This window comes from Cydia splendana, chromosome 5 (assembly GCF_910591565.1).
Source record: "Cydia splendana chromosome 5, ilCydSple1.2, whole genome shotgun sequence".
Classification (NCBI taxonomy): Eukaryota; Metazoa; Arthropoda; class Insecta; order Lepidoptera; family Tortricidae; genus Cydia; species Cydia splendana.
In genome coordinates, this window is record NC_085964.1 from 6,901,596 (window position 1) to 6,927,404 (window position 25,809).

The following is a 25,809-nucleotide window of genomic DNA, read 5'->3' on the forward strand; positions in this document are numbered from 1 at the left end:
TGCAGCCGGCCACCGGACTATTACAAAACTCAGGTACATTTTGAAATTCAGCCGGCCATTATAGTCGGTCAAACAACTTATTCAGTAGAAAAAGGCGCGAAATTCACTATGAACCATAACCCTTCGCGCCAATTTTTTGAAGTGAAAACTTCTTTAGCGGCGCTGTGCACTTTTTGTGATGGGGAAAAAATGTTAAACTCGCAACAGGTCACGTGAGCGTAAGATTCGTAAGACGTAAGACGGACACGAGACGTTACAATGCCATTGAGTTTTCACTTCTGCCGGGACTCCCGGAGTGCACCACGTTTTTTTTTTAAATTTGCCGCTTTTTTCAACTGACGGAAATGGCTTGACAGACTTTATTTTTCATGTACCTATATCAATGTGAAACAAAATTGGTTAAATATGACGTGTACACTACACTTATAGTTGGTCAAACCAATTTGTCATTGTCAGTCAGTAACAATCAGGAAAACTATACTCATCTACCCACCATATTACCCACCCACCCATATAAATATTGTTTCTGTAAGAAAATTTTACTAATTAAAAAACCGTACTTTTTTTATCAAAATCGTACCTTTTATGACGTACGCACGTACATAACCTGTAAGCGCTCTGGCAACACTGCCAACCATCCAGATGACAAAAAAAAAACAAACGTCAAAAAGTTGGTGTCATTGTCAATTTGTTTTAGGGCAAGTTTGTTTTGACGAACTTGCATGATTTTTTATATTATCTAACGTATTTATTTACTTAATAGTTTAATAACTATATCAGTATACTGATTTAAACTTTCACGATTATTAAACATTATCAAACTGCACAACGGGACTTAATCGCGTATTTAAGTTTTAAGATTTACCTCCGACGTTTCGAGGACGGCGTTGTCCGAGACCACGGGGACAACGCCGTCCTCGAAACGTCGGAGGTAAATCTTAAAACTTAAATACGCGATTAAGTCCCGTTGTGCAGTTTGATAATATATCAGTATAGCTTAGATTATAAAAGATAACGCTGCTAAGTAATCGCTTTCTTCATGCGATATTCATATTTTCTATTAAATGTTCCATTGTTTTCTTTATCACATATTGTTAGCAAACCGTTCAGTCGCATTGCAAGTGTAACGCCCATTATGGAGTCTCGTCGTCAAGCTTTACTTCTGTCTTCATCAAATTGCCATGGATATTCCTTGCTCGAGTTTGCTAAAGAAGAAATAAGCTCATTTTTACAAAAGTAAGTCTTCTACTTTATCTTTTGCTTGTTATGATTTACTTTACAGAATCGCGAAACTAATAAGTAGTGGCAACAATGTATGTCTGTATAAAATATAATTTGGTTTCAGAAATAATGTGCATGATCTAATCTTTGTGCCTTACGCTCAAAATGATTTTGATGGTTACACATTAAAAATAAAACAAATTATAGATCCGTGGGGATTTAACGTAACAGGACTGCATACATATCCAGATCAGCAAGCTGCAGTTAATTCTGCTAAAGCAATATTTGTTGGTGGAGGCAATACTTTCCTCCTCCTGAAGCGTCTTTATGAAAAGAACCTGGTCAAACTTATCAGAAGTAGAGTTGATGAAGGTAACCTTTTGTACATAGGCAGCAGTGCCGGAACAAATGTGGCTACTAAAAGTATAAACACAACTAATGATATGCCTATTGTTTATCCACCAACTTTTGATGCTATTGGAATTGTGCCTTTTAATATAAATCCACATTATATTGAAATGGAGAGTAAGACTCATAAAGGAGAGACAAGAGACCAAAGAATCAATGAGTACTTGGAAGTCCAAGGTGGTCTAGTGCTTGGTTTGCGGGAAGGATCAATGTTACATGTTGATGCATCCAAACTAACTATTAAAGGAATTGCTGGTGCTGTTCTCTTCAAAAAGTAAGACACAAATAGCTTCATGTTATATTTTTTATTACCAGCAGTGCAAATTCTATTGTTTTAACTAATTTTTTCAATTTTCAAATTCAAGGTCAATTTTCCAAAAAAAATATTTTTATTTATTTGGAAATATAAATCAAATTTTGTTAGTAAGACCATAACTTGAAATTAAATGGTATTAATCCCAAACCCTGCTCCACAGCCACACTGCTCTAATGTTTCATGAATATTCTTACCCCCTTATTCATAAACGCTTACTAAAGTTGACAAGCCGATAATAATCGTTTGTCCCTTTCTGACGTATTGGTATGATGGAAAGGGACAAACGATTATTATCGGCTTGTCAACTTTAGTAAGCGTTTATGAATAAAGGTCTGTGCACACCGGCTGCGTGTGCGTGACGTGCACGTGCGCGTGCGGCGTTGTAGTATACAGATCCTTATGAGAAACGGCACACCGCTTGCGTGACGTGTGCGTGTGCGGCTCCAACATTTTATCGCACGCGCACGTGCACGTCACGCACACGCAAGCCCTGGTGTGCACTGGGCTTAAGGGGGTTAGTATCTGCAAGACAATGAATAATATAAAGTTTAGTACTGCAGGGAATATAAAGTAAGATAAATTGTGATATTTGTTTTACCTTGAGTAGTACATAATTTACATAAAACAGTTATCATTATGTGATGCTGTATGGGTAAAGGTAACTATTAGTGGTTGGCATTTACGCTATTTAACAGCGCCTTAATACTAATGTGGTGCTGTGGTGTTACTAAGAGGTACCTTTACTTTACCTATGGAATGTCACATATGTATTCTCTTTGGTTTGGTACATCCTACTTTCAGCATACTACACACTGCAGATTGATACAAGGGTTTATAATTTATGTACTATTTTAATTTTAGGGGCCAGGCTAAAACAGAAATCCCAGTTGGTGAAGATGTTTCATTCCTATGCAAGGATGTCAACAGTGTCAGCTAAACATTAGTTCATTAGAATCTACATGAAGTTCAGTGTGATTCATTATAATCATTATCAGGTATACACAACAAGTAAATGTTTATTAAGTACTGTATGTTAATGTTAATCCAACATGTATATTTAAGTTTTACTCTGTTTTGATCAAGATTTAAATATTTTTAAAATGAGTGCAATAAAACAACCTAATTATAATTTATTTGTATATTTAATTATTTCAAGATACATAATGTAAATTTGACAGCACATATAGGATCAGTGAGTTGGAATAACACATTAATTATATTGACTTAACACTAAAATGTAGTCCAGAGTCATAACTCATAAGTTACACCTATGACTTTCAATGGTAGATTTGTCACTACACTCCACATCCCATCAATATGTTAAATTCCGACTATGCACACATAGTTCACAGTTAAATTTCACTTCAGTTTTTTAAAGTCTAATCAATAAGTAAATAAAAAGTTTTTCATGTCTCGATTATTACACTTATTTAGAATGAAATAGACGAGGTGCAACATCAATTGAACACCTTCGTCAGCCAGTAACCTCCGGCCGCATGAGGGCCGCCCTGGCGGCGTGGAACAGGTCGGGCAGCGGCGCGGCTCGGGCGTGGCGCGTGCGCTCGGCGGCGGGCAGCTGGCACAGGTAGCGCCGCAGCGCCAGGTCCCGGCGCGCGCTCAGCGCCCGAGTGATCTCGCAGCCCGATCCGAATAAAACGGCGCGCTGGCGTTTACGCTTCTCGACTGCCACCTGTCATATTCAACAAACTCATTAATCTAGGTCATTAACAAAGAGGAATATCATAGGCGATCGCATCGGGTTGCCTCGCGTTATGCCATGCCGCCTCTGAATTTTTGTTATAGAGTCTGGTTGGTTGAGTTTGCTTAGGAAGGTTGTTCGTCGCTCCGAATGTAAGAGGAGCTTCCCCTACCGTTCCTAGAACCTCGCGCGCGAGATGTATAGGCAAGATAAGGAAATAACATAATTTTATGTTTATCTTTTAAAATAGCTTTGTCAATAAATACCTGAATAGCAGCCACAGGATGCAAAGACTCCACATCTGGTGGAGGTGCAGGCTTCTCATCCTCTTCATGCTTTCCATTCTGATCTGGAGCATTTTCAGGAGGATGCTCCGAGCTTGATTCATTCTTGACAGTATTTTGAGTAAGTAAACTTTCGGCATTTTTATGCAGTATGTCTTGAACAGTATCTTTGCCCGCCATGTGCACAGAAAGGCCGAGACGTGCGAGAACTCGTTCAGGTTTCCAGCGGTCACGCGCCCCGCCAGTGGGAGCGGTTTGTTCTCGCCGGTGCACATCTGCTACCAAACTAGCCCAATCTACTCCAAGCGCGTCTCCTAAGCCAGCTGAAAATGCCAAAACCATTACACTTCGTCAACTTGTAACAGTATAGTTCTAATCTGCTTTGGACTAGATGTACAATTTGAAAAATATAATTATTTTGATGGTTGCATTAAAACATACCTCTTGTTCGCTCCTCCTCCAGCTCACCATCTGATATTTCTTCAAAGTCTAGATCAGTAACATCTTCATCATTTTTGGCGCCCTGGGATTCTTTTTCATCTCCAGCACCACTGGTATCCTAAAATAAAGGATTAAGTTAGTAACTGGTGAAATATAGATATGAACAATTTAGATACGTAAATGAAAAGCTGTAAATTTTGTATTACTTAATGTAAACTTAACAAAAATAAAATACACCTTCTTAACATAAATCAGCTGATGGTGACAAAAACACAGTAACTTGATTTACCTGAGTAGACTCTTTTTCTGAACCATCAGGTTTCACACTTTCATCCATAGGTTGACCAGCTTGGCTGTCTTCATCCATTGATGGATCCATCATCTTCAACAAAAACACTCATTTATAAACAGCACACAACATTTCAGTAAACTAAATGTCCTAGTAATTTAAGGTCCACAATTCTACATTCGTCATCAAAAGTGGGTAATGTGCATGTAATGCGTGTGTAGTAGTAGCTACAGAAACTAACGTAAAAAATACGTCGGTCATATGAGGCCAAGACAGGTCCCAAATAACCGTTACAGTTACACAAGATTAGCCTGTTAAAAGGAGACACTAAGAAAATAAAGGTGGATGCTCACATCTTCTCTATTTAGAATATCATCAGGATCATCGCTGATCTCGCTGAGGTCGTCCGGGATGGGCTTGTCGTCCGCGTCGGCGTCGCGCGGCGCGGCGGCCGCGGCCTCCTTGGCGCCGGCCTCCGGCTCGGGCCGCTGTGGCCGACGTTTATCTCTCATGTCCATTCTCATACCACGATTGTAATCATCTGAAAAATGGTATGAATACTTAAATACCTATTAGTTTACGACTCCGAGGAGCAGAACACGGGGGGGATTCAAGGTATAAAATCAACGATTCTGGTTAATATTTATTTCGCCATAAACTTGTTGTATATGATTATATACATATTCCACAATCTAAGAAATCTAAATTTTACCAAAATAACTTAGGGGTCATCCATTAATTACGTCACACGAATTTCAAGGTTTTTTGACCCCTCCCCCCCTCCTTGTCACACTTGGTACATTGGTCACATTTGGCAAACCCCTCCCCCCCTGGTGTGACGTCACATTTTTTCAACGAAATCGGCAAATCGAATTAAGTATTATTAATTTTTTGTCAAAATATTAGTAAATTTATAACCCAAAAATGATTATGAAAAAAAATTAAACTAATAAAAACGATTATCGTTCCAAAAACTTGTTTTTGAACAGTAAATAAAATGATTAAAATAAAATTTTGGTTACTGATGAAGTTAAAGTGACGTCACAAAGTTTGTCACTCCCCTCTCCCCCTTGTCACAACATGTCACATTTTCTTGACACCCCCCCCCCCCCCCCCCCCTAAACGTGTGATGTAATTAATGGATGACCCCTTATGGGTCTTAGAAGAATATAAAATTTGATAGGTCCTACCCAAAACTTCGGGTGACGTCCTGCCGCTTTACCGTATACCATTGAATAGTAGTTTGTGTTACAAGGGATCAAAATGATATATTTCCGTCAAGGGCGTACATTGAATGCTGAATGAAGCGATGGATTCTACAATAGAATCCCGAACGTAGTGAGGGATTCTAAAGTAGAATCCTGAGCGTAATGAGGGATTCAAGTGTTAACGCCCAAGACGAAATAATTTTGATACCGTGTGACACATACTGCTTTTCACATCAACTATGAGGAAAATAGAAAAATCTTAGTGTTGACACTACAGTGTTGCCACTTTTTAATTTCTACTCTTTTTTGCCAGGCTGTACATACGATGTTCATAGTTAATTATATTAATATTTTATACTGGCAATGAAATGTCGTTGAACAGAAAAGTGCTACTTTGATCCCTCCTAGCAGGGAAGAAAAATCAATTTTCTGATTAGGTGATGTGAAATAGTTATTTGTACAACAAGAGATCAAAGTTTGATATTTCTTCGAGTGCTTATTTTGAGTCCCGTGCAAGCGAAAGATTCTATAATAGATTCACGAGCGTAGCGAGTGAATCTAATTTAGAATCTTGAGCGTAGTAAGGGATTCAAAAGCGCACGAGATGTAAATAACTTTGATCTCGTGTAGTACACAAAATTTTTCACCCTAAGCAGTGAGAACATACCTAGAGGGACAGAGATAATAGAACCCAAGTATCGAACTTGTATTAGACCCCGCATGTTGAAATGACATTTGACTATAAAGGTCACTTGAATGTCATTTTGTCTCACTCAGTGAGCAAAATCGCATTTTGCTCACTGAATGAGACAACTCAGTGAGCAAAATCGCATTTTGCTCACTGAGTGAGACAAAATGACTCAGTGAGCAAAATCGCATTTTGCTCACTGTTTTTGAGAAGCAAAGTACCCTTGTTCGAGCTGCTGAGGTGAAAAGATAATTTCTTACCATGCATTCGACCGCGATGTGGTCCCGACGGGTGTCCTCTGTGATGCCACCCTTCCATATCCGCGTCCTTATCACCCCAGTCGTTCATCTGTAAACACCATTTCCACGAATAAGTAGACTAACAATTTGAAATACCTAAAATAATAATTAAAGCAACTTCAAAACATACCAAAATGACGAAAGGGACACCCAAGGAATATGTGGGACAGGATAAAGCATGGATTTTCATAGGTTCTTTTACGGTAATCAATGGATTGGTACTGGTAAAGGGTTTGGTAGTAAATGCTCACCTAAGAACAGAAATGTAATAAATAAAATTAGCAAATGAATGGTGATAAGCTCATCATGAAAATAATTGAGAAATGTATTTATGAATTCGTCATCGTCAGTATCGGAAGTCTTTCGGCTGCTTTAATATGATGGTCTTCATCATATTATCATCATTAGATCAACAGCTCGCCTTATGGAAGATCTAACTACGATAAAGAGATGTCTATTAAAGTAATAAAAGAAACTTGGAATTTAAATACCTGTGGTTCATGCATGGGCCAATGTCGATCTCTGCCCCAATCTCCGCCGCGGTAGTCTTCACTATCCCACTCTTTGTGTGGATGCATATAACGCTCTCTGTCCATGGAGCCAGAGCGCCCTTCCCACGAATGGTCGCGATGTGGACGTCGGTCGTCGTATCCTTCAAGAAAAATTAAACATTTGTACTTGGGCATGTTATCCGACGGTTTATAAACATAAAGAAATTCTAGGACAGATGTGATAAAGAGTACCCAAAACCGACAAGCATGCATAAAATGTTATGGAGCGAAAGAAGTATATCAGTATCATAGCAAGTGGAAGTCACTGGTCACAGGGAATCCATGTGAAAAAAGGTATGTATGCTTCTTAGTTCACATTGACATGAATGGTTATGGTTAGTAATAATAAGACCACATGAATTGCTTAAAATTCTTACCCATATCAACACCGCGATGGTCACCCATGCGGTCAGCATACATCCTATCTTCATCTTCAGGATACCCTCTGGGTGGACCGGGCATATCGTATCCGGGATCGTAATGTCTATCTCTAGCGTAACCCGGTGACCTGTCGTCGTCCCTAGGACCGTCATCGTAGCGATCATCCATTCTTTCATATTGATCCATACCATGGTCATAGTTACGGTCCATACCCATTTCATAATCACCTCCTTCTCTATCCAAACTACCAATTCTATCTCTTTTACTTGACCTATCCCGTTCGAGCCTATCTTGTTTGCGGCCACCTCTTTCCGAATGTGTATCCTGACGATCTTTAGAAGTAGTTGAATTCTTATCTGTTTCAAGAGCTCTATTAGAAATAGCCGCAAGGGCAGCTAAACGCTCTTCAGGCCTAGGCAGCAGTCTTTCCATAGGCTTGTTAGGTTTTTCAAGACCTTTATCTGGCCCTCTACTACCTAGGCCTCTATCACGACCTCTACGCTTGCCGTCGTCACGTTTACTACCCTCTTTATTTCTCTCACGGCCTCTATCCTTTCTATCGTGTCTATCTTTATCGTCATGCTTTTCTTTCCTTCTCTCTAATGATCTATCTTTGTGTTCACGACCTCTATCACGGTCCCTACTTGGAGATCGTTTTCTATGTCTATCAGTGCTACCTTCCCGTCTTACTTGCTTTTTAGGTGAAACTGGTCTACTTCTCTCAGAACTATCTTTTCGTCTGGGGTCTTTAGGGTGGCGAGGTGATCTAGACCTACCTTTTCTTGGCGATCGGCTGCGTCCGCCTCTGCGTTCCCTCTCTTTTTCGCGCTCCTTTTCTCTATCCTTGTCTCTCTCTTTTTCTTTTTTGTCCTTTTCGCGGTCTTTACTTGAATGTGGAGAAGCACTCTTTTTGTCTCGCTTTGCTGGAGACTTACCATGTTTACCAACAGCCTTTGATAGACTCTTGGATGAAATTGGCGGAGTGCCACCAGATTTCTTTCCTGGTGACAGTGACTTTTTTCCTAAAGCTGTTTTTGTTAGGGGCTTTTTCTTAGTGACATCAGTCTTTTTCAAAAGCCTGTCGTCTTTTTTAACATTTGTTTTTTTTGTTTCACTTCTGGCTCTTTTAGTATCATTTTTTAAAATTTTCTTTTTAGCTGGTGCATCACCATCGGATGAAGAACTAGAATTTCTTTTCAATTTCCCTTTCTTCGTTTTTCGCCTTGCTTCCCTATAAAATAAATACTATGTAAACAACACTAACAATCAGAATAATGTAGAATACATTACAGAAGATAGGATGTGAATGATGTGATCCATCAAAATAGGATACATATGCATTAGTTTTATTTTTAGTATTATCCTTATATATAAACGCGAGCGGCTTTGACGGTAGAAACAAATTAAATTATGCTCAATCGAAAGAGCTTGAAAAAATATCACTTTTGAATCGAGAACATATATCCGCAAAATTCGTATTGTCGCGTATTTTGCATTTAAAAGTGAAAAAATTTCGACAAACAATACTAAAGGCTCAATTTGTTGGTTGACATTTGACAGCTATGCGTTGCGTTTAGAAACTGCAAACATGCTTACAAGTTAGGTTGTTCGTTTTTTTTTTAATAAAAAGCAAGACGAATATTACTGTTTATTTGATGACTTTCCGGTATGTATAATGGTTATTATTTGCATTAAGTTTCGTTTCATATGGATATATAATATACCGGTATAATTATTACATAAATTTGTTTTTAAGCCAGAACGTGCGACAGTCTGTTACGGCTTTTAAGACGATAGCAACACTGCCTAGACGTCAACGACGGCTGTTATTCGAAAATACTTTATCCGGTACTCCAGACGTGATAAAAACCTGTTAAATAGTGTATTGTGTGTGTTAACAATAAAAAATAGTCACCGAACATAGTGCAAAGTGCAAACGCCATCGTAACGTAACGAGATTTGAACTTCAAAGCGTTCCATGGGTATATTGTGTTTAGTATAAACATCGGTCTCTCAGTTGTATTTTAATATTTCAGAATGATTCCAAATATTCTTACATGTCAAGGCACTACTAGCTACCTGGAAATGCAAGTGAAAGCAACCTTGAAGCAGCTGTGATAAACTAATAAGTGAGCGAGATGAAAATGACGTTGTTCAAAGAAACTTTGAGTTAAGTGCCAGCTGACTGTAACTCACTCTAATTAAGTACATTGCCAGTGTGAAACAGTGCAAAAAGCTACAGTGTATTGTGGACATATTTAATAACTGTGCTTTAGACTATGAATCAAATTTGAGGTGTATCGGTGAATTGGAAAGTCAACTGCATAAAGCTAATAAGTTATCTCCGGAGTCAATGTAAGTTGAATATAAGATTAAATATAATAAGATATATAGATAGTATATATGTCGCAGTCAAAAGTGTGAACTGGTCAAAAGAACTTTTAACCGACAAAAACAGGCAAAACTGCTTTTGACTGAGCATGTTGGTCAAAAGTAGTTTTACCTGAAAATCATTGGTTAATAGTAATTGTGTTGTGACTGTTACTATCAGTCAAAAGTACTCGCAGAGATAGGTAGGTTAGGGTTATTTTTTTGCTACGCCCAAAAAACGAAACTGTTCCCAGAGATAGGTAGGTTAGGGTTATTTTTTTTTTGCTACGCCCTAAAAACGAAACTGCTGCCAGAAATAGGTATGATTTTCAGGTAAAACTACTTTTGACCAACATGCTCAGTCAAAAGCAGTTTTGCCTGTTTTTGTCGGTTAAATGTTCTTTGGCCAGTTCACACTTTTGACTGCAACAGGTTGGGCTGGACATATGGCAAGGGAAGGTAAAGATAAGTGGGATAGAGAGGAAGCGGAATGGTATCCTAGAGATGGAAAAAGGAGAGAAGGGAGACCAATAATGAGGTGGTCGGATGACATAAAGAAGCATGCGGGACCTAATTGGATAGGGACGGCAAGGGATAGAGAGCTGTGGAGAGAGCTGGGGGAGGCCTATGCCAAGAAAGCAGACTGAAATAATTATTAAAAAGCAATGACATAAAAATTATTTAATAAAGTTACTAAGGAAAACATATTGAAACTAATTGATATAAATGAAATGTGAATTTATTTAAATGTAATATGTGCTGAAATTTAATTTTTTGGTCAATAAAGGCTATTCTATTCTATTCTATCTCAAGATCTCATGAACCGTGATAACTAGATTATCTAGACAGTTTCAATTTTCACAAATGATGTATTTCTGTTGCCGCTATAACAACAAATACTAAAAACAAATTAAAGAAATATTTAAGCGGGGCCAATGCAATGCTAGGCTGAATATGACTGATGAAATGAGTAAATTTTTATTAATATGTTTTAATATGACATGTTGGTGGCAAACAAGCATACAAGGCTGTTAATGCCGATGGTAAGTGGGAGTTTAGACTAGACCTCTGCTTCTCCAAGGGACTCACATTGCTGACCGAGTAAATTTTTATTAATATGTTTTAATATGACATGTTGGTGGCAAACAAACATACAAGGCTGTTAATGCCAATGGTAAGTGGGAGTTTAGACTAGACCTCTGCTTCTCCAAGGGACTCACATTGCTGACCGAGTAAATTTTTATTAATATGTTTTAATATGACATGTTGGTGGCAAACAAGCATACAAGGCTGTTAATGCCGATGGTAAGTGGGAGTTTAGACTAGACCTCTGCTTCTCCAAGGGACTCACATTGCTGACCGAGTAAATTTTTATTAATATGTTTTAACATGGCATGTTGGTGGCAAACAAGCATACAACTCATACAAGGCTGTTAATGCCGATGGTAAGTGGGAGTTTAGACTAGACCTCTGATTCTCCAAGGGACTCACATTGTTGACCGAGTAAATTTTTATTAATATGTTTTAATATGACATGTTGGTGGTAAACAAGAATACAAGGCTGTTAATGCCGATGGTAAGTGGGAGTTTAGATTAGACCTCTGCTTCTCCAAGGGACTCACATTGTTGACCGAGTAAATTTTTATTAATATGTTTTAATATGACATGTTGGTGGCAAACAAGAATACAAGGCTGTTAATGCCGATGGTAAGTGGGGGTTTAGACTAGACCTCTGCTTCTCCAAGGGACTCACATTGCTGACCGGTTACAAATCTATTACACTCATACTAGGGTTCCGTACCTGAAGGGTAACTAAAAAACGGGAACCTATTAGCGATTCCGACTCGCACTTGGCCGGTTTTTCTTAGTAGGTATATGACATTTATTTCAGTTTTACTTCATTGTCCGTCTGTCTGTCTGTCTGTCACCAGGCTGTATCTCATGAACCGTGATAGGCCTAGGCAGTTGAAATTTTCACAGATGATGTATTTCTGTTACCGCTATAACAACAAATACTAAAAAGTATGGAACCCTTCGTGCGCGAGCACTTGCCCGGTTTGACATTTCAGGCTCCGTCACACAGGCGCGTTTCGCGTGCTGCACGTGAGCGGGGCGCGCCGCTTTTTCATATAAAACGCTCAGGCCCGGCTCTGAAATCGCGCCGGTGTGACGGAACCTTTATTTCAATTTACTCCACTGTCCCTCTGTCACCAGGCTGTATCTCATGAACCGTGATAGCTAGACAGTTGAAATTTTCACACATGATGTATTTCTGTTGCCGCTATAACAACAAATATTAAAAAGTGTTCCGTTCTTGATTGGTGAGTCCGACTCGCACTTATTCAGTTTTTTTTTGTAAACGAATTTCATATTAACGGATAGGCATTAATATTAAAGAATGAAATAGTAGTGATAATTTCCATACTTTGACTTTAGTGCCATGAAGGGTAGGTACAAAAGGGTTCCCTCTTTTGAGATTGGAAAGTGGGCTAGGTTATAAATGCGGCCTTCACAGAACCGATCTGCGACCAGAAAAGTGGGTCAGGTTAGAACTGTGATCCTTATAGAACCAAACTGCAACCAGAAGTAAGTTAGGTTAGAACTGCGACCCTTACAGAACCGAACTGCTACCAGAAAAGCGGATTAGGTTTTTTTAATTACATATTTGTTTTTAGATATATCGGAATAGTAAATTTTTCGAGTTATGATTGTATGTTACGGATTTAAAGTTTTCTGAGATGAGATAGGTTTGTAACCGCCTTGATGAAGGTATGAAGTCTAAAAGTAAATAATTACTTAATTCAAAATGAGTATTACCTATTACTATTATTTATTTTACCCGAGCGAAGCCGGGTTTTCATCTAGTTATTATTTAATTTAGTTTTTAATATCATTAAGTTAGTATAAAGATCAGCTGGTATAATAGTAATACTTACCTACACTTTCATTGTTACAATTCTGACAAACATTTTGATAATATAAAATAATAATCCTTTTGAAATAAATAATTTTAGGGTTGTTTTGTAAACTAGCAACTCTTTGAGAAGATAGCATCAATCTAGATTTCTTACAGATCCTGCCCCGCTATGCAGTTGCAACGCCAGTCAGGGTTTATTTTGTTTAACATTTTTTTAGTTAGAATTATACAGTGTGGAAATTATGTCGGGCCCTGGAGGGAAACTAACTTAAATCCTTAAGTTGGCTCATTTTACTTAAAGGAGACATTCCTTTATTTTTAAAAGAAACAAAACTTCTTTTTGTTTCCGGAATTTCTCATAGCAGAAATCAAATGTCAAGAGGGATTGACTACTGTGTTTCATCAGCCGGGTACTGACTGAGCGAGCAGCCTCGCGAGGCAGCCTCGGACGAATGCCGCGCAACGTTTGCCGCGCGAGGCAGCCTCGGTCAGTAAGTTTTGTTGCACGAGGCTGCCGCGCGCGGAAAAGCCGAGCCACGGTGACGCCTGAGCCAAACATAGAGCGCTCAGTTTAACGTGAAGTCGCACAGAGACCGCGCGTGTAATGAGGCCGTTCATTCGAAAACTGTCGCTTGGTAGCGATATTTATTCATATATATATGAGGAATGAGTTTTTCGGAACTTATGTACGAAATATCATTTGATATTTGCCAGTCGCTTTTTGGTGAAGGAAAACATCGTGAGGAAACCGGACTAATCCCAATAAGGCCTAGTTTCCCCTCTGGGTTGGAAGGTGAGATGGCAGTCGCTTTCGTAAAAACTAGTGCCTACGTCAAATCATGGGATTAGTTGTCAAGCGGACCCCAGGCTCCCATGAGCCATGGCATAATGCCGGGACAACGCGAGGAAGATGATGATATGAGGTCTGCCTAAATACCTGATCCTGTGATTTGGCTTTTTTTCACTCTCGACTTTTCCTTCCTGTAAGATCCTAGCAAGGACTCCATCTTTTTTCTTTAAATCACTTATTGGAATGTTTATTTCTTGGCTTATATTTCTCCACGCATCTTCTCTTAGTCCTCTATTAGTGTAATCGGGACATTTCGCATCCCATAATCGTCTATATTCACCATATAGTTGTATCAATTTAAGGCACTGTTCTTTATCCATGGCGCTAACATGCGCCGAACAAGCGAGGCAAAACACAACCGTCTTGAGTGAGCGCGGCAAACTTACTGAGGCGCCTTTGAGCATGGACAAAAAACCGACAACGCTCGGCTCGGGTCGAGGCGCGCTCGGCCGAGGCCAGACATGCGTTTGCCTCGGGCGAGGCACGTCCTGACTGACCGAGGATTTGCCTCACGAGGCTGCCTCGCGAGGCTGCTCGCTCAGTCAGTACCCGGCTATTGACAATTCTAGTTATCGATGTGATTCCTGCTTATAGTGCTTATCCTTAGTAGACTCTCTCCTAATACTAGACCATGTAAGGACTATCCTAGTAGACGTGCGCGCCGCCGCGGCGCGCCGCCGCCATAAGGAGTCAGCGCGCCGCCGCCGCCGCCGGTAGTTTAAAATTCGCGCCGAGACAAAACCAGCAAGAGAGTACAAATTTAAAGTCAATGGACATAAAGCGCGTGCGACGTGCCTAGCTTTAACGTTCCGACTGTCCCGTTTTTTTTAATCCATTGCTTGATTTATTTTAACCTTTAAATCGATAACGTCCACTATACTGGATATCCCAAGAAAAAAATTCTGCACCAAATATTTAAGCATAGCGTTATTTTCCCCTGGTAGCGTACTTACACTACCAGATAACTACTACTACTAATACTACTTGAATGATATGTTATTTATAAATAAATAACAAAATATTGGGAACCAGTCTGAACATAATATTTTTGTCAAAGTCCTACATAACAGACCGCAGAACTTGCAAGGAAGCATCCGACAGACTGACATTTTACCCATATTTAATTTTTTTTATATGACAGTATTAAGCAGCGTTAAAATAAAACGTGCAATAAGTTACTAACTGGTCTGTTTATTACGTGGCAATATGATTTACATAAAAATGTTTTGTGTTTATGGGTAAAACAAGTGTAAAAAATGTAATGTCCAGTATTTTGCCCGTTGTCGATTACACGGCACTTTTGCTAAGTCCAATATGTTAGACGTTGCCAAGTATGCGAAGAGTAAAATTATTAAATTTTCTGGTAGTTTTTGTGGTAAATAAATTAAATAGAGGGATGTTAGGTGTTTCAAAACATTTTAAAAAGTCATTACTTGCCGTATTACAACGTAATGAACCAAATAGATATAAAAATATTTTTATGGATTTTATTCCGGTGGATGTGGTGTGTGTGTGTGTGTGTGTGTGTTTGTTTCCTGTTTGTGTGTGGATTTGTTTTCATCAAGAGATAGACCAGATTTCATTTTTTAAAGAAATTTGTTAGGAAAATTTTGATAAAAGTGCATGCATTATTGTAAAAACCATTGCACAAATATTTAATTGCTTAAATATTATATCGCGGTAGACCCGTTTGTGCAATTAAATATGTGTACAAAACGCGAGAGTTTAAAGTGTTACATTGCTTAAATGTTACTGCTTCCTAGAATACCCCGCTAAGTTTGATTTAATTTTAAATAAAAGACGTCAATGACTGGTAAAATTTTACCACCTACGAGCTATAAAGTTATTCCAAAAATATAAAAATAATAGGTTTTACTTTAACTCATTACATAAGTTGACATTATCAGCAAGTTCAAGTATAGTTCAATATCAGTAAGTGTATTTCTAATTAAAAAATGCAATTATTCTATATTTATTTTAAAAAATTCGGGCAAGTGCGAGTCGGACTCGCGCACGAAGGGTTCCGTACCAATTAAAAAAAAAAAACAAAAAAAAGCAAAAAAAAAAACGGTCACCCATCCAAGTACTGACCACTCCCGACGTTGCTTAACTTTGGTCAAAAATCACGTTTGTTGTATGGGAGCCCCATTTAAATCTTTATTTTATTCTGTTTTTAGTATTTGTTGTTATAGCGGCAACAGAAATACATCATCTGTGAAAATTTCAACTGTCTAGCTATCACGGTTCGTGAGATACAGCCTGGTGACAGACGGACGGACGGACGGACGGACGGACGGACGGACGGACGGACGGACGGACAGCGAAGTCTTAGTAATAGGGTCCCGTTTTACCCTTTGGGTACGGAACCCTAAAAACATGAATTGGACTAAAAAACCTTATGCACATAAAGTAGGTAGTCTATATTCGGCAACGTCTTTTCATTACGCGGTTATTTACACCGATCCTGGCAACGTCCAACATACTGACATATGTTTTTTTTTTCAAAATTATTATTAGATTTTTCATGATTTTTCTACAATAAACCAAAAAACGATGTAACACAGTTTTTTTGAGATTTTTTCCCTTGTTGATTTAAGAGTTAATCTTGGTTTCTCATTATACGTATATTGAAAAGTTGAAAATCCCACGCCGCCGGCGTTACGCCGCCGCCGTGGATTTTTTCGTGGCGCGCCGCCGCCCGATTTTTTTCGACCGGCGCGCACGTCTATATCCTAGATTGGTGTGAATCTAACACTGTGAAACTAAAACTTGAAAAAATACTAGATAGGATTCCGGACTATGACATAATTCGCGATTATGCTGATTTTATAGCAAAAAGTGATTTTACAGCCAAACAGTGTTACACAGAAAATAATGACCATTTTCTATTACTACAGAGACAATGAAAAATATATATTTAGTACAGATATAGATTTAGATTTTGTTATTCTGAATGAAGGTTAACACTTTTAGGTATATTTTTGTTTAATTCATGTTAAGATAATATACAGGGTGGAAAGGCACGACGATCCTTTCCGGAAATGGGAGATAGTTTAGCCTAAGCTCTATATTTTCTCCATAGAAACTATGTTAATATGGGCAACCGTTTCTAAATTATGACCTTTTAAATATCCACGCAAAAAACTACTTTGTTCTAACCCTAACAGGTGACAGGGTCAATGAACTTACTTGTAAACAATCAGTATTCGACAGGAAATTATGCTAATTTGTTGCCATCTAACCATTTTTAGGTCTGCTTACAGCACGGTAAGAATCATTGCAGGATTTTCGCTTTCTTAGTGGTTCCACTTGTTCAATACTTGAATGAAATAGTTATGTTATTCCTTAATATTAATAATACTAACCACAACATTGTTTACAACGACAGTTCAAATGGTGACATTGACAACCACTCAAAAGTACGCAATCGTCTTATAAATATCTCTGGTTTCCTTGACTGATAAAAAGGTTTTAGTTTCTTAACACGTTTCACAAAATTATTTTCGAATAATTGGAAACTATCTAAAATAATTAAAAATAACAAGTAGGTTGTGTTAGTTGCACCAAATGAACTTGCAAAAATTAAATACTAAGAATAAATCAAGAATAAATACTTCTTCAATACCAAACTAACAAACCTTCTTGCGTGGTAGGAAATAGACAAGACGTCTGATGTTTGAAATTAAATTTTCATTGAACTATACTTATTGAATGTCATATTCTTCAAATAAAAATGTTAGATGCTCGTGGCTATTTAAATTTGTGGGGCTGTGTAAAAGATATGGTGTACCAAACCAAACGGAATGTGAAACTGCGGACGAAATGAGACAAAGGCTAATTGGTGCTTTCTGCGGAGGATAAATGACGAAGAGCATACACTTTATCGCATGTGCATCGACATACTCGGGTACGGGCTGCGGCGGCGTTGTAATACACGGAGGTACATTTGAACACCGTATGTGAAAAGAAGATAGTATTAAATATTGGAAAAAAGTAATTATCTAAGAAAGTAATAAAATTGTTTGTAATATTTTTGCATGCATTTGATTTATTTGACATTTATGCGTCATTCATACATCATTGCGATACTGTCAACGATCGGAAAAAAGTGTAAAGTCCCGAGCTTTCCCGACGGAGATCCTTAATCTAGCCGTCATGTGCACATGCTATAGGGTTATCACCACAGTTAAAAAGTAGTATTTTTGCAATTTTTATTTTTTACTCAATTAACGATTCTTACCATTACCAATAGTCTCTGTATCACTTAAACGACCTAATACTTCCGGGAAGGATCGTCGTGCCTTTCCACCCTGTATTATACACCGTGTTTTTATTGAATTCCGTTAAGGCGCTCTTATACTCGAGTTTTACGTTTTCAAGGGGGTGAAGCAGACGCGTGGTAGAACGGACAGGCGGGGCGCCCCGCGCGGCGCACCGCACCATGCCCGCGTAGCACGTCTACGTCCTTATTCTGACGACATCGGTATTCTGAATTGTCAGTTCCGGGATTTTTAGTTCGGCAATTAATATTGAATAAGATTTATTAGTAAATTCGAATTTTGATGAGTACTTAATGAAATTAAAAACCGGACAAGCGCGAGTCGGACTCGCCCACTGAGCCCACCGAGGGTTCCGTACTTTTTAGTATTTGTTGTTATAGCGGCAACAGAAATACATCATCTGTGAAAATTTCAACTGTCTAGCTATCACGGTTCGTGAGATACAGCCTGGTGACAGACGGACGGACGAACGGACGGACAGCGGAGTTTTACTAATAGGGTTCCGTTTTACCCTTTGGGTAGGGAACCCTAAAAATGGTAGGTAAGACGGTGAGGTCGGTGAGTGTACCTAAATAATTATTAATTATATACAATATGAGTGTATACTTGACTGATCATGTTTTTGTAAAAATCGATTTCGACTGGCAAAACATATTATTTTTTGGCAACCGGGTTTTTTAACCTAATTAGATTAGACCCCGCTGAATCCGAAATTGCCGGTTGCTTGATCGAATTCTTGACTGGAAGTGAGATAGTTGATATTAAAGGTCCCTTTTTTTAGTTTTTCGTAAATACCTAACTCTTAAACGGTGGCGCATAGCAAAAATTTTCTTAAACATAAGTAATCTGCATAAAATTGCCTACATGAAAGATTCCGTACAATTTTTCGCTAGGATCAATATTCAAAGAGATATTAAGGCGGGAAAGTTAATTATAATCAATTTTAAAGTCCCTTTTTAGTTTTTTGTAAATAACTCGTAAACGGCGTCCCATAGCAAAATAGGTTTTTATGAATAAATAATCTCCATAAAATTTTCTGCAAAAAATATCTGAACACTTTTCTCTAGGATCAATATTTAAAACGATATTAAAGGAAGAAAGTTAATCACAATCAGTTCACAGGTCGCTTTTTTTTCGTAAATAACTCGTAAACGGTGCCCCCGTTGCAAAAAAATATTATACACAAATATTGAACATAAAATTGTCCACAAAAAAGGTTTTGTACACTTTTTCGCTACGATCAATATTTAACCCATTCAGGGCCAGCGACTCAGCGTATGGGTCATGCTCAAACAGTTCCGCAGGGCCAGTGACTCACATGTGAGTCTTGAATAAATTCTGATTTAAACTTAAACGAAACGTAATTTGATGTAATAACGTAAGTATCATATAAGCTAACAACCATTTCTACAAGGTATATTAGGTTAAAAAATTATAAACACGTATTTTTTAATGAAAACAGGGTCTAGAATATTCAAGTTTGGTTTACTATCAGTGCAATATAGTAAATATACTGAAATTCTAGATACATATGCGATGCAAGCAAACAGAAAAATCCATATTTAAAAAATACAAAAAATATATATATTTCAGAAGTTATTGACATGGCTCAAGGTATGGGTCACCGTGGCCTGGCGCTACTTGTAAAAACTACTAATGTTTCCGTAGCAGGCTAAAATAAACTTTATTGGCTTGTTTTAAAGCTTATTTCATGTTGAAGCTATTTGATATTGTACCATTTTACAACCGATTACTGTTTGGTAAGCCACATTTTGTAGGAACCAAACCGTAGTATAATAATATTTTGTTTTGTATAAGGGGTAAGGCAACTAGGATTTTCTCCCACTGTACTTTTATGTCATAATATTTGGTGATCGTTGTATTGTATCTTAGGCAATTACCTACTAACAATGATGTTAAGGTTAATTTTTTTTTTCGTTTCAATATAAAACAAGGCGGTTGAAACAGTCATCACTAACTAATATGTATTGGATTACAAATAGTTTGTGACAAATATTTACAAGTTCTTTAAAACGTCGTGGTTTCTACGGCAGATTAGAAAGTAAGTACTATAATACATTTTAAGTTCTCTATTGTTACTAATATAATGGCGTTTACCAAAACAAAGATAAATGACCGACCAGGTGTAAGCTTATCGGACCCACTTGGACAATAAACAAGGAATGCATCCGAGCGGCGGCGGCGGTATTATTTTTCATGTGGTATTTGACGTATTTGTCACAAGAGTTCAAGAAGTGATTCATCCCATCCCCCCTATTAGAGATGTATTTTGGAGTAACATGGGAAATAAATATTATTTAGTCACGATTTATTCGTGGGCGACTTTATACTCCTCCTGTGCTGTTGTGATTTCGTATTTTGTGACCATGGCTATGGATTACCGGAATTTGAACCCGCCTAACCAAACTGCAATAAGTAATTAGTTTTTTTTGATAGGCACAGAAAAACGGTGGTTAGTAAAAATGTTGCATAATGCTGTTCAACTGGCCGGCTTCATAAGCGGCGATTTATTTACCGTGCGCGCCAGGCTCGAGACCCATAAGCTGAGTCATACGTTTTAGCTAAAAACGGTTTGTATGGTGGCCCGGCGTATTGTGTACGCTCAGCGGTTCGTGGCCATGAATGGGTTAATGAGGGTAAGTTAATTATAATCAATTTCCAGGTCCCTATTTTAAGTTTTTCGTAAATGACTTGTAAACGGTGGCCCATAGCAAAATAGGTTCTTAATGTTAATTAACCCCCCTTGGCTAAAAAGTGGCCTCCATGTTTAAAATTCATTTGTTTACGTAAGATGTCCGTCTTTGTGTCACGAATTTACATGTGTGTACCAAATTTCAACTTAATTGGTCCAGTACTTTTGAAGAAAATGGGCTGTGACAGACGGACAGACAGACAGACAGTCGCACGAGTGATCCTATAAGGGTTCCGTTTTTTCCTCGGAGTAATTAACAATGGAGCCGCCATTAACAGGCGTTCCCCTCTGTCGAAAAAAGGCGGCCAATGGTCAACCATATGTCAACCATATGTATGGACTGACGTTTATCTGACATGACGTACCTATACATTTGACGTGCCCCTCCCCCGCAAAAAACGGCAGACTATTTTGTACCGAAGATTTTAGACATGGCGTCTCCGTTGGTTATATCCTCTAAGGTTTTTTCCTTTTGAGGTACGGGACCCTAAAAACTAAAAAAAGTGACATGTGAATTGATTGTAATGAACTTTCTTCCTTTAATATCGTTTTAAATATTGATCCTAGAGAAAAGTGTTCAGATATTTTTTGCAGGAAATTTTATGTAGATTATTTATTCATAAAAACCTATTTTGCTATGGGACACCGTTTACGAGTTATTTACAAAAAACTAAAAAGGGACTTTAAAATTGATTGTAATTAACTTACCGGCTGCTTTGTCTTTTTAAATATTGATCCTAGCGAAAAGTGTTCTACATGTTTCTTGTAGGAAATTTTATGTTTATTATTTATGTGTAAGATTTCTTTTTGCTATGAGTCATACTTTTAAAATTATTAACGAAAAAATAAAACCAAGGAACCTTAGAATTTATTATAATTTCATTTCATTTCATTTCATTTATTGAATGCCAACCATGGTATTACAAGGTGTTTACATACTATAATAATAACATTATAAAGTACAGCATGGACCCTGCTAGGGCGTGACAAATCTTAAAATATAACTTAACCTAGGAAAAAAAATTAAAATTTACACTTAAAACTAATACATATTTTCACTTTCCCTCTTTATTATCTTTTTAAATATTGATCCCTGCTAAAAATGTACAGAATCTTTTTAATTGAAAATTTTGTGTAGATTATTAGTTCATTTTTTTATATTGGCCACCGTTTACGAGTTATTTACGAAAAACTAAAATAAGGGCCCTTTAATATCACATATCTCACTTCCAGTCAAGAATTCGAGTCTTTCACTATCGGCCTCATCTCAAAACTCAAAGTCGCTCAACGAGCTATGGAGAGGGCTATGCTCGGAGTTTCTCTACGTGATCGAATCAGAAATGAGGAGATCCGTAGACGAACTAAAGTCACCGACATAGCCCACCGGATTAGCAAGCTGAAGTGGCAATGGGCAGGCCACATTGCACGCAGAGAAGATGGCCGATGGGGTCGAAATGTGCTCGAGTAGAGACCACGGACTAGCAAGCGCAGCGTAGGACGTCCACCCACAAGATGGACAGACGATCTTGTTAAGGTCGCCGGAAGACGCTGGATGCGGGTCGCTTCCAACCGGCACGTATGGAGGTCCAAGGGGGAGGCCTATGTTCAGCAGTGGACGTCTTATGGCTGAGATGATGATGATGATGATGATTTATGTGTAAGATTTGTTTTTGCTATGAGTCATACTTTTCAAATTATTAACGAAAAAATAAAAACAAGGAACCTTAGAATTTATTATAATTAACTTTCCCTCTTTATTATCTTTTTAAATATTGATCCCTGCTAAAAATGTACTTAATCTTTTTTATTGAAAATTTTGTCTAGATTATTAGTTCATTTTTTTATATTGGCCACCGTTTACGAGTTATTTACGAAAAACTAAAAAAAGGGACCTTTAATATCACATATCTCACTTCCAGTCAAGAATTCGATCAAGCAACCGGCAAATTCGGATTCAGCGGGGTCTAATTAGGTTGAAAAACCCGGTTGCCAAAAAGTAATATGTTTTGCCAGTAGAAATCGATTTTTACAAAAATGTGACCAGTCTAAATTATTCAATTTGATTAATTTTATAGCCTTTTAAAATATGTTTACACAATTTATCAATCGTGACTGAATTCCGGATTGGTTAGATGGGTGTGTGCCTTTGCTGCCCAACTTGTTATAAAATGACAATATGACGGACGAATGTCTGAAATGTCACCGTATTTAAGAATTATTTTGCTTTTCTTCGTAAGTATGTTGAAAAACATTGTGTGTATAACATATTTGCATATTTATACTGTGATTACCCATTTTATGAAACGTCCGCTAAACTAGCACAGGTCCGACGCTGACAGTGGTCACGGGCGTACTGGCGTGAGGAATAGGCGCAAGGTATTGCCGCGTAGGGTGTAATTTAGTAGGCAAAATGTTGAATTCATCAAATGATGAATGAAAAAATTAACGTATCGATAAAAGGACAAGCAATAATGAAGATTTACTTAAAAGCTATCGACTGAAGTAAGTTTCATATACATTTTCGTCCTAGTACTTCTAACATAAGGAAATAAAGACAGTGTTAGGCATGTTTTCAACTTAAGATTCTATCGAGAAAATAATGAGCCGTGTTTCTGACAAGCAATAACGTAGTTCAAGGACTGAAGTTATACATACTAGAAAATAATGCATGAAATCCTTGTAAAAGTCTGCAAATATGGTGACAAAAAAGTGCATTTTACTACACACCGCGCCTTAACTTCGGGGTATGGTTAAGTACGTTTAAGAGAACTAAATTACATAGTTAATTTTCAAAAAAAAAATTTTTCTTGCTTTTTTTTAATAAAAATTAGTTTCAAAAGTAATTAAATGTAGCATATAGCGTTGTTGTAACACGGGCATTACATTTAAGTCTACCAAACAATTGAAATCTGTGACATATCAATATCATTTCGAACATCAATCAACCGAGATTGTACTTAAGTTTAATAGCAAATGTATGAACTCATTCTAAACACTAATCAATATGTAAACCGGCCCTAAGGCAAGTGTACATGCTTGTCGAGGCCTTATAGGAAAAAAATAAATTATTGATTATCTCGAAATGGAGTTAATTAGAATACCGGTGTCTTTGAGAAAGTTACTTGATTTAAGCTCAGGAATGTACCCTTGAAATTAACGGAAATCAAAAAAAAATCGAAAAGTCTAATTTAATTACCTTAACAATGTCGTGTTAAGAGCCCATCAACTTGCGCACTAGCGCCACTGCTAAATAATCGTGATTATTTAAATTTAGCGAACTCAAAACAAAAACGGCCGTTTTAACTTTGGACGCATAGATCGACGAATCCAACAACATAAAAACTAGTCTGATGTATTCAAAAGGAACTTAAATACAAAATACAGTCCGTAGCGGCCCCCTTTTTTAAATAGCTATCGTTAAATTTAAATAATCATGATTATTTATCAGTAGCGTGCGCTAGTGTACACGTTGATGGGCTCTTAAGTGACAAATACTTATCGATAGTCGATAAAACAAGTAGTCAATCCCTCATTTGACATTTGATTTCTGCTATGAGAAATTCCGCTCCTTGGTCATAATGTCATAGTTTGAAGTTTAAAATAACACTTGCACAGTCTATGGCATAGACTATCACAGAATACATAATAGTACTACCGTACAGAAAGGACACTTCCTACAAAGCCGAAGTTTGACAGTGATTCAGGGTTGAATCGTGCTATCCCTTTCTAATGTGTGGCACTATCCCTTTCGGCTATTTAGGGTTGTCAATATTCAAGTGATCATCTAATCTGTGGTTGTGCACGCAAAAGGATGTCAAGTGGGGCACTTATTAACCCAACCCAAATAATTGCTCGGAGCAATGCTGAGCTGAACAGAGCCGAGTTTACCCGAAGTCAGGAGTGTCTCCCCACTACTACTATCAAAATTGTTATCTATCTATCTTAGTCTAACTCTATCTGACACTCTGAAATATGCAGAAATTCCCAAATGCACCCAACATCATTTTTAAGTTTAAGGTTCCATGCATGTTGACTATGTAATAAGTATTTTGATCATGACATATCTGCATTTAAGAGCTAGAGCTATTTTTATTGCATTTTTTTTCTGATGAGCTAAATTAAAACATTATTTTCTCACCGTCCAGAGGAAGAGGAAGATGAGCTGCCATCAGATGACGAAGAAGAGACACTTGAAGAGCTGGAGCTCCTCGAAGACGAGGAGCTCGACACGGGCTTCTTTTTTTCTTTCCGCATATCTTTTCCAGATTCCATCTTTAACTGCAATTCGAGTTCACGCTGAAGCTGGAGCCTTCGTTTCTCCAGCTCGTCTGTGTCCACACATTCTAGGTCATTTTGGTCCCAGTTGTCAATTTCACCATCGGGACTGCGACCCGACCGCACGACTACAGCCGAATGAAGCCTACTTTTAGCATCATCTTTCACTAATCGTTTTTGTTCACTGTCTTTATTAGCCGCCCGCTGCTTTGAAGGGCTAATCAATGTGTGTGTGGCAGCAAATTTGCAACTTTTACCGTAAGCGCAACTTCCGTGTTGTGCCCACTGTCTACAATGTTCACTTGTTTTTTTTGCACTAGTTTTCTTGGTTCCGAGACGCTCGAAAACACTAGGTCTGTTGGCTAGGTCCTTCGTTTTCGGAATTTCGACAGTAATTTTTCTTTTGCCTTGTTTTGACATTATAAAGGAAAAACATTGGTCTCACTTTGAAACGGAATTAAAATAAAAGATATTCCCCGGCGTCCGAAAATCGCCATTCGCCATTGTTGATTTGGTTATATTTTTAATTTGATGACAATAGACAAGGAATCGTTCTACAATAGGTGTAGAAATTCAGCGGTTCCAACGGTGTCTCAAACAAACTAATGTCGTTCCTTTA

At 37.9% G+C, this 25,809-nt stretch overlaps 2 protein-coding genes across 2 annotated transcripts; one reads left to right on the top strand and one right to left on the bottom strand.

The window, feature by feature from the left end:
* The first annotated feature begins 1,017 nt into the window (after nucleotides 1-1,017).
* On the top strand, nucleotides 1,018-2,970 carry LOC134790572 (probable alpha-aspartyl dipeptidase). Its single transcript, XM_063761420.1, has 3 exons — nucleotides 1,018-1,236; nucleotides 1,346-1,903; nucleotides 2,807-2,970. The coding sequence occupies exons 1-3, from the start codon at nucleotides 1,040-1,042 to the stop codon at nucleotides 2,880-2,882; spliced, it is 831 nt and encodes a 276-aa protein (XP_063617490.1). The 5' UTR covers nucleotides 1,018-1,039; the 3' UTR covers nucleotides 2,883-2,970.
* Nucleotides 2,971-3,068: 98 nt separating this feature from the next.
* LOC134790555 (zinc finger CCCH domain-containing protein 13-like) lies at nucleotides 3,069-25,722 on the bottom strand. The gene is made up of 9 exons (XM_063761389.1): nucleotides 25,054-25,722; nucleotides 7,782-9,016; nucleotides 7,345-7,505; nucleotides 6,815-6,902; nucleotides 5,012-5,199; nucleotides 4,659-4,751; nucleotides 4,370-4,487; nucleotides 3,911-4,251; nucleotides 3,069-3,635 (listed from the first exon to the last, which is right to left on the bottom strand). The coding sequence occupies exons 1-9, from the start codon at nucleotides 25,608-25,610 to the stop codon at nucleotides 3,420-3,422; spliced, it is 2,997 nt and encodes a 998-aa protein (XP_063617459.1). The 5' UTR covers nucleotides 25,611-25,722; the 3' UTR covers nucleotides 3,069-3,419.
* Between the last annotated feature and the right edge of the window lie 87 nt (nucleotides 25,723-25,809).